The 10,557-nt window shown below is 34.6% G+C and overlaps 1 protein-coding gene across 1 annotated transcript; it reads left to right on the top strand.

Annotated features, from left to right (window-relative positions):
• The first annotated feature begins 6,161 nt into the window (after window positions 1-6,161).
• LOC147491876 (Rubredoxin-like superfamily protein) lies at window positions 6,162-7,550 on the top strand. The gene is made up of 2 exons (XM_086567380.1): window positions 6,162-6,301; window positions 6,456-7,550. The coding sequence occupies exon 2, from the start codon at window positions 6,561-6,563 to the stop codon at window positions 7,365-7,367; it is 807 nt and encodes a 268-aa protein (XP_086423506.1). The 5' UTR covers window positions 6,162-6,301; window positions 6,456-6,560; the 3' UTR covers window positions 7,368-7,550.
• The last annotated feature ends 3,007 nt before the right edge of the window (window positions 7,551-10,557 follow it).

Here is a 10,557-nt window from a genome sequence, read left to right as displayed (position 1 = left end):
ACTTATATGGTGAAAATAACTAATTAAGATATGTTAAATTATACTATGGCAATTTAATGAAAAGATGTGAATGAGAAGAAGATATTAGGGGGATTTGATTCCACCTTGATTAATTCTTAATATGCTAGTATAGAGTTGTTGCAATCCTAATATTTTTGTTTTCACATAAAGGTTAGGTCTTTTTAATCCCTAATTATTCATGGAAATTTCTACCAACTAATAATTAGCATGTGAGGCAATTGAAACCCATTCTCATGGTGAATTAACTACCTTTTAGAGTAGAATATCTTACTACAACTATTTTATACTAACACATCAAGTCTTCATCAAAGCTTTAATCAAACCCCTCTAATGGAGGTTTAACTATGATTCATTAGACTATCATAATTGAAAGAATAAGAATAAGACATAATGAAGAACTACTTTATTAAGAATAACTTGAATTGAATCAATGGTGGCTAGGCTAATAAAACAATACTACACCAGAAATGGCCAAAAACAACGGTTAAATCCATCCTAAATCGAGATTTACGATGGGAAATGGTGTCCCAGACTCCGTCGCGAATAGCCCTGTCGTTAATATTAACGACGGGAATGAGTGTGGTAAGCTGAATTAGAACTACAACGGACTTTAGACAGTTTATGCCGTCGTTAAATATAGGACACTCAAAACCATCGTATATTTGTTTTCCAATGCAACTGTGTATTTTCAAAACTGGAACTCTACCAACCGTTGTAAATTTGTGTCCTTACCAACCGTCATAAATTTGTGTCCTTAGTTTAGGACATGCATTTCCGTCGTACAAATTTAAGGTAATTATATATATATATATATATATATATATATATATATATATATATATATATATATATATATATATATATATATTTTTTTATATATATATATATTTTTGTAGAATCTATTTTTCCATACCCCCACCTGATTTAAGGTTTCTCAGATGATAAAATCAATTAGTCAAACAACATACTAAAACAACACATTTCAAAAATTGATATATACATTGATAATTCCCAATTTACAATATTTTCCAGCTTATGATTGCCAACAACTAGGCTTTCAAAGTATACAAAGAAGAATAAAAATATAATGAAAAAACAATTTGAAATTCCTATCTTCATCACCTTTGCACGCACATTTTGTTCTTTCGTGTGAATCACATAGCCTTTCATGACGGTAAACAGCTTTGAGAGTTTTCTAGGAGCTAACCCACGTAGAGGTAAACAACACGGTAGGAGCATTATCAATCCGACCCCACTCCACACAAAGAAGTGAGTTCACAAGAGTTTACTTCATTCAATTCGGTTCGTCTTTCCGAATGAAACTGGACTCCTTCAAATCATCATCATCCTCCTCCAGATCGTCATCCTCCTTGTCCCCCTCCTCATCGTCGTCACCCGACTCTTCACCATCCTCCCCTTCCCCTTCCCTTCCCTTTCCCTTCCCTTTCCCCTTCCCCCCTTCCCTTCCCCTTCCCCATCCTCATCACCATCACCATCACCATCACCATCACCATCCTCCTCTTCACTATCACCACCATCGAAATTCTCAGGAAAAACCATATTTACATCGACATCCTCATCCTCATCTAAATCTAAATCTAAATCTACATTCTCATCTACAATATGAGCCCTTATTTTTTTCCTTCTTCTTATTTTATTTTTCTCTACTACCTCTAAATCACCTACACCTATTACATTACTCGGATCGGCGACTTGTTGATCCCTTATACGGGTGGATGTCAACATTCCCCTTCCTCTTTTTTTCTCAGGCGGTCACCGCGACCCGAGCTATTACTGCCGCCACTAAGAAATTTCTTAGCACTTGTGTAGATGGTTTTCGCTACACTCTTCACATTCTTTGATCGAGGAGCCATTATTGCTACAAAAAATAGTAATAAACAAGTATTAATAACCAAAAGTTTCAATCTAACAATATGAAAAACAAGCTTCATCAACAAAACGAAAATGAAACATAATCAATTAGAAAGAGTCGTACAATCTAATTTAAAAACTAAAACTACAATGCATCAATAATCTCATTTCGCCAAAAAATTGTTACAATTAATACGAAACTACAATGTATACGAAACCAATGAATATCGTACTCAACTATTTAAAATTTTACAAAACTACAATACATCAATAATCGCATTTCGCCAAAATATTGTTGTAATTAATACAGTGATACATTGGAAATGATACAATGTAATTAATTTGCTGCGACACAACTACTAATCAACTTAGAACCAAAAATAGGATTGATCGTCATTGGCAAAAGGAACTGACTATATAACAAAAGGAAACCTCATTTTTCATTCGCAAACTTGGTCATGAAAATACAATACAACCACCAACGAAAATTAGGTCATGACAATGTACACACATTGAACCAAATTCAAAGTAGATAGTGTAATCATAACAATTTCAATATAGATAAAAACATGCATGGATATCAAGTAGCTCAGTGTAACTTTATAATTGTTTTTTATACCTTCATACTAAATTAAAACAAAAAATAAGACAAAAAACACACAACAAACAAATTTCACACCTAATACTTAGAAGCTGCTTAACAATGCTTAAGTAATGGACAAAAAAAAATGAAAGTTTTTTAATTGCCTGAAGAACAAAGTGAAGCTTGAAGTCTATTTGAGAAGTAGAAAATGATTTGAGAAGGTCGGAAGTCTCTAAATGATTTGAGAAGTTTCTAAGCTTGAAGTCTATTTGAGAAGTCGATCTAAATTTAGAGAGAGTTGAGAGAGTTGAGAGAGCAGAAGGTTTGCTGTGGAGAAGAGATGAATTCGTGCTGGTTTAAATGAAACGAAGGGTTCAAGGAGTTTGGTTTAATGACCATTTTACCCTCCCAATCTATTTCTTTGTTTTATTTGCAACCATCCATATCTCACGAGTTGAGTGGGTAGGATTGGGAGTATGCTGGGAGTGGGTGTATCCCTCCCCAATTTGTTATATATATATTTAACAAAACAAAATGGCAAGACAAAGGGTGGTCGGGATTTTATAAGGATTTGCGTTTGATAGAGGCAGATGAATGGCTTGGATCGTTTTGAAACCGCTAACTCCTTTAGTGGAAGGAAGGGCATGCATAGTGGTGTTAACTCCTTCAGCAGAAGGCTAGGCATATTGATCCATAAGCCAGGTCAAAAAAGTTTCACATTACTTTTTTTAACTTCTAAGGTTTACATGTGTGCATGATTTCGAAACCACATTTCCCGCTACATCAAACATGACCTTTAAATGGACACTCCCAAGTCCCAACAAATTGTTTATAAGTGCACCCCTTTCGCTTGTAACATCTTAACATGTGCAAAAGTTTATTGCTTACTGTACATTTGGCATAATACATAAATTTAATGTACATAAAGTAAGAAAGTTTTTCTCTACCAACAAATTATATATGCCCATTCAAAATAAGATGATCAAAGAATAAAAAACAATTATGCACTTTGCTATTCAATTAAGTTAAATATTCGTTAGCAATAACTTGAAGTGTATGGCTGAAACTACCCCTTGGATTGATTACAGAAACAACATTACATGTGTACTGTTAATATCAGCAAAAAAAACACATCAGTCAAACTAATATGACTTAGTGAAGTCTAGTAAGTAGTATAATTTTGTTTGTATATATGGGTAAATTATTTTAGTTTATATAAGCCTGTTTAAATGTCATCAACAAATGATTCAAGTTTAAATGCAATTCAACTTAAAGACGAAGAACAGAATAATTTAACTATATATTAGATAGCACTTGCGGATTGGAGTATGTTGCTATACTAAAAAGAGCACTCACAATATATATATATATAAAAAAGGATTAACGAATTATATAAGAAAGTACTACTCCAAAGCAAATACTTCTCTAAGCATTTAATATGAATTTTATTCATGCTTGTTGAATCCATACACTATACTGCCACACAACCAAATAAGTAGAAATTCTTATAAGGAAAATAAAATAAATAAACACATATTAAGATATTAATTAATTAATTAACTAAAAGCGAGATAGAGAGGTTAGATGAATGATACTATCATCGATAGAGAGAACCAAAACTACTTTGTGGTGATGTGACGTATAGGACGTTAACTTCGCAAAGCAAACATGCACATGTGCAATATTTTAAAAAGTGGGGAAAGGAACACAGTGCATGGTTTGTCACAAAATATTCTTCATGAGAGCATATGTTATTTTGTCAAACATTGTTCACCATAAAAGTTTGTCACGAAAATAAACCCTATATAAATAGTAACTAATTATTTTCCCAGTCATAATCAACAAATATCTTCAAAAATATAACAAATAAGAACACAAACAAATTATTGAATAAAATGGTAGTAGGACTTACCAATTTGATTCAAGAGTGTCAACATAGAGCGAGATTGGGATCTTTTGCAACTCACTAAACTGTTTTTTGCAAAATTTAGTAGGGCTTTTTGCAAAATTTAGTAGGGATTTTGCTCTAGCCTGTCTCCAAACACCTGAATATGCAAAAAAAAAAAAAAAAAAAAAAAAAAAAAAAAAAAGGATAAGAGTGAAATGAAGTAGGCTAATACAGGTATACCAAGCTTACCAGAGAATGGCGAGAGTAACAGGCCAAGAAGAAATATATGAAGAATCAATCAAAGAAACACATTCAAATATAGTGTCAAAGGAGCTATGCAATAAAGAATTTTTAAAATTTGAACGAAATGAAACAAAAGCAAGCAATTAAATAAAAACCCATAAGAGTCAATTACTGAATTTAGGGGAAAAAAAAATTTTGAGTTGTACCTTCTGAAGACCATTCCTGAGATAGTCACATCTTATCTTCAGAGAGAGAGTGGCAAGGTGAGGATTTATAGTGGTACAATTAAGAGGCGCGAGTTGAAGAGACTCCATGAGGAACATTTCAGGCAGTGAAGAGGAGGAGGAAGAGGGAGAATGAAAGAGTGTTTAATCGATGGTGGCCTAGAAGTTCGCGGGTTTATTGGCATTGGGGTTTATTTTTTAATAAAATCAATACGTAAAGGTATGCGGTCTTTTAGTTTGGAAGACATTCAATTCCCTTACAATCCTCTTAAACTTTTAATTTTGTATTAATTGGACATTAATTTAATGCACCTTGAAGCCCACAACTAAAGCGTGAAGCCCAACTAATGGTGAAGAACTTAAGAGAAAGTTACTTTGGAAGTAGGGGTGCAAGTGGATATCCAAATATTCGAATATTATTCATTCGTATTTGAAAAATCGGATATTATCCGAAAATTTTGGATATCGGATTCGGATTTGGATAATTTTTTATGTCCGAACTGGTTTCGAATACGGATTGGATTCGATAATGCCATATCCGCATCCGAAAATATCTGATCCGATTTAAAAAATTAATAGTTATTATATATAATTTATTTATTTATTTATTATTGTATAAAATATTATATAAAATCATAAACTAATAATATAAAACTATAATAACAAAATAATAATAATAAATGACAAATATATATATTTATAATAGTTTTTATAGTGATAAATTGAATTATTTAAAGCAAATAAAATTTTAATTAATATTAATTTTCGGATAAGATATTACGGATAAATTTTTTAATATATGTCGGATTCGGATTGGTATAAATTTTGGGATTCGGATTCGGATAGAGACATATCCGAATCCGAACCTATCCGTTTGCACCCATATCTCAAATCACTTTTTAATTTGCATTTGAGTTATTTCTTCAGTTACTAATTGAAAATATTTATGGAGGATTTATTTAGTAGATGCTAAATGGTTTTTATCTTTTAATTTTGGTAACCGAACCTAAATTTAAGAATCTGATTAAATGTGAGCTCTTAGGAAGGTAACGGGGGGTTCAAAATTAAATGTATTTATTTATGCGCACTATCTCAAAGTGTTTCTCAAAGCAATCCCCACCGTAGACCTACCCCTCATCAGATCCCAAGACGATCCCACCACTCTTTTTCTTTGTCTTTCCATTTTGTTTTAACTGTTGTCATAATGAGTCGTTGAAAATTAGAGAAATTTCAAGCTCCTAGGCATCTATTTGGTTCTCAAAGAAACAGAAAAAAGAAAATGCTATCAAAAGTCTCTGCAATAACAAGACCCTTCACAGAAATGGTAGAAGCGGTTATGATCCCTGACAATTATTACTCTTCAAAGATCTTCGATACAAGCTTTTTTGCAGAGTGGCAGTCATCACAAACTCGAGGTTTTTGACAATACTCATGAGTCCAAAGGCAATTGCTAATCTCTCACAGTGATGTGTAAGTGCAATTTCCTTTTCTTCGTCGTCAACATTTAGCAACACAGCCCAAGTGTCAGCGACATAACCTGCATGTTTCAGTTTCTTGGTCATCTCAGTTAGCATTTCAGTTTTTTTTTTCTGGGTAAGTTTAATTGTATTGACGAAATTTACAGGTTCTAAGCGATTTAAATGGTGGTTGAGAGGGAGAGAAATCAGTCGGTTGGAGAAGAAGGGTCCGGTTTCCTTTGGTGGTTCGGGCTATTGTCGGTGGGGGCTGTATGTTGGGCCGGGGTCTGCCCAACACAATTTGGCCTTTCTCAACCATGCAAAAGTTGACATACACACAGATATCCATCTTATCCAATTCCCATTCAAGAAAACAGTTTAACAAAAAAAATTCCCAAGAATATTCCAATCCTAATTCCTCTACCTTTGTACATTTTCCATACAAACTTTGCAGAATCTTAACAATGGCTTCTGCAACAGCAAGGCCAACTTTCTCATTCCACTTACACACTTCAACACAAACTCAACCATCACTAACAAAACCAAAAACAACATATCTCACCATTCCAAAAAAAACACTAGTTTCACCACTTGTAACAACAACTCCAACACTGAAGTTCACTTCAAACTCAACTGATGTTTCAAAACAAGACATACCTATATCAGAAGAACCAGATTCTACAACAACAACACCCAGTGAACCACTTTCTTCATTTACAGACAATATAGAGGAAAAATTTGATAAACGGAGACTAGAAGAGCGTTTCGCAGTTTTAAATACTGGTATACATGAATGCCGGTCTTGTGGATATCGATATAATGAGGCTGCTGGTGATCCTTCATATCCAGTGCCACCTGGATTGCCATTTAATAAGTTGCCTGAAGATTGGAGATGTCCAACTTGTGGGGCAGCTCAATCATTCTTTGAGAGTAAGAGTGTAGAAATTGCTGGATTTGCTGAGAATCAACAGTTTGGATTAGGCGCGAATACGCTGACTGGGGGACAGAAGCTGATACTTATTTATGGGACACTTGGTTTGTTCTTTGTGTTATTCTTAAGTGGATATTTTCTACAATAGTTGAATTTCAAGGAGGATAGCAATATAAGGTACTGTTTTGTATCTTTGTTTTCTTTTTGTGTAATTTGGGATGTGTATTTGAGAAATGTATTCAATATTTATATGTGAAATGGATGAAAAGTTTACCATTATCGCGGTAATAAAAAAAATTATATATTTTTTTTAATAAAGTTGTCTTACACATATGAAGTGAATTGGAAGAGAACATTGATTTTGGTGATTCTCTTTAATTTTTATTAGAAAAAGATCAAGGAGAACATTGTGGAGTTCAAACAGTTATTGCTTGAAAGTATTATTAGTCTATTACACTTATAGGAAAAGTTGGATCCACTGTAATGGCTATGATGATAAACCTCATCGTCTATTTTGGATTGACACCTGTGTTACTACTAACTGAACCTTAGGGGTGTAGATGAAAAGAACCATTTTTTAATAGGACTGTCAGATCTGGCAAATTAAATTTTACAGACTGCAAAGTTCAAGTCCCAATCCATTGTTTAAAAGGTGACTCCTGACATCTTAAGCCATTCATGTTGTCAACAATTGCTCATTAATGTTGATAATAATCGATGCAACTTTATAGGGAGGGTTTCAGGTTTGATAGACTTTAGCTACGTCTTTCCTTACTGAGTACAAGATGTAAGCAACAATTGTGCAGGTGGGATACATGATTGATGTGTGATATTACATAGGTTAAAGACTTTTTTCTTGTTTCAAAACTCTCTTAGTGTCTGAATATCCCGCAGATCTTAGTTCCACACCTAAGGGATCACAACTATCCTCTCCTAAGTTTTTCTACTACTGCATATCAGTTGACAATCTCAAAGGATAAGGACTTCTTGTAGCAACACTCTTCCCATCCAAAGCCATCAGATGGTGATTACGTATTATCTCCATATCTCCTCCACCAAACCCAAAGCAGTTTTCATCTTTGAAAGTGTTCCATAAGTGGTTAAAAGTGTGGATCATCAATAGGGACCACCAACACCAAGTATTGTAAATGTGTTTCTACTACTACAAGAGACTGACATGGTAGAAGAACCACCAACACCAACATCAATAGTTGCACAAACTTTTGTCGGGAAGGCAACTAACCCTTGTATTTGGGAAGTGGATAATAGCTGACGCTCTTGTTCTCAATGGAAATGGTGATGATTTTGTAGCGAGGGCAAATTAAACCTTGTAGTGAGAACTGAGAAGTGGATAACAAATGAAACTGTCGTTCTCAATGAAATTGACAATGGCAGTGGATAACCTTGTAGTGAGAACTGACAATGGATAACAAAAACTGCCATACACTCTAGAGTTATTTGTAAGTTAGGATTAGCTGTTGCATATGGCAGTATCAACTAGTTGTATGGCAGTTTAAACTAGTTATGTTTAGACTGTATTCTAGATTAGACGGGATTTGAGGTCAATTGGAGAGTGTATGTCACTTTTTGCGTCCTTTCCTGTTTGTGAATGGGTTACCTATCATTTTCTCTAAGAGTACAGGGAACTCAGGTTACAAAGCCTAAGCCTCGATAAAATAATCTCTTTAAGCATAAAATTTGGAGAGACCTTCAAAGGGCCTAATTAGCAAAAGATCATATTGTATAACTATAGCTGTCACAGTGAGTTTTCTGAAGACCTATTCTGTTGCTTATGGCAGTTGGGCTGATAATTAGAATTGCAAAAGTCAGGTTTTTAACATGCAATAGGTAGGAAACCAGGAGGTGTAGCTGGTTATATTTGATTTGGAATTAGTCAAATACTTTACTTGCCGTCTTGGTTATTATATTGGTTAAAAGAAGTGTAGGAGAAGATGATTAGAACCTCTAAGTCGACCATATTGGTCAAGATAATCTCAAGGAGAAGAAAAGGAGGAAGGAGATGGTTGAAAATGGGGCTTGTTCAGGCCTAAAAGAGAATATGTCCAAGATATGTCCAAGACCACACTCTATGAAGTAGGCGCAGTGGAGAATATGACAGAGTTAGCTAGGATTATGGGGTGTGATGTTGGGAAGTTACCCTGTCGGTACTTGGGACTGGCCGTAGGAGCATCATACAAAAACAAATGGGTTTGGGACTGGTGATCGAAAACTGGATAGAAGATTTGGGAGGAAGAAACTTCTCTCAAAAGGTGCAAGACTCATCCTTACCCAAAGGGTTCTTGCTAATTTTCCCACTTATTTTATGTTAATGCTGATTAATCTGGTTAGTGTTGCAAAGAGAATTGAGCAGAAGAAAAGAAATTATCATCTAGGGACTTTTATGGGGTTCAAAGGAGGAGAAAAGAAAGTATCACCTTTTTGGTTGGGACAAGGTGCGCAATATGATAGAAAAGGTGGACTTGGTATTCGTGACTTGGTCACTAAGAATGTGGCATTGCTAGGGTGGTGGCTTCGGAGAAATGGACATACATACGGGACAGAAAACGACGCTTTGTGGAAGAGAGTGATTGATTCCAAGTATGGTGAGTCAACACAAGATTGGTGGCTCATAGAATCCAAATCTTTAGATTCTTCAATTGCTACAACAATGTAGTCAAACTTCGAATCTAAGGATCGCATAATTTTCTCAATCACACAGATATCATCCCTAGTTTCGCCATTCCTTTATAATGGATTCACAACAGCCAATACTCTTGTAAAGTAGTCTAAAATAGACTCAAATTCTTTCATGTGCTAAGCTTCAAACTCACCTCGAAACGTTTGAAGGAAAACCTTTCTTACTTTTTCAACACCTTTGTAGGAATTTTTTAGAATTTCCCAAACTTGCTTTGAAGAGGTGGCACATCCTATCTTCTCAAAAGCACTTTCGTCGAAGCTGGTAAATGAAAAAGAAAGCCTTCACCTCCTTCCTTGAATCATGAAGACTAGTTTTTTCAGTTTGGGATAAACCCGCTTCATTTGTAGGTTCAATATAATTTTTTTCGACAATCTCCAAGAGATCTTGTGAACCAAGTAATAAAGCTTTCACTTGGAGACACCAATTCTCATAATTTTCTTTAGTAAGCTTGGGGACTAGGAAGGGCATCATTGATTTGTTCACTTTGTGGCTCTGATACCACTTTGTTGAGTATCAAATAGACTACTTTCTTATGGAAGAGAAGAGGAAATTCGAAATAGACACTTGAAGGACAAAAACAAACACTTTATACTCACTTTTCCTCGTTTCTTACACAAAGGATATATCACCTGCAAATCTT

Source organism: Coptis chinensis, chromosome 6 (genome assembly GCF_015680905.1).
Source record: "Coptis chinensis isolate HL-2020 chromosome 6, ASM1568090v1, whole genome shotgun sequence".
NCBI classification, from domain to species: Eukaryota; Viridiplantae; Streptophyta; class Magnoliopsida; order Ranunculales; family Ranunculaceae; genus Coptis; species Coptis chinensis.
Note: the sequence above shows the minus strand (reverse complement) of the source record. Positions and strands in the feature narration are given on the sequence as shown.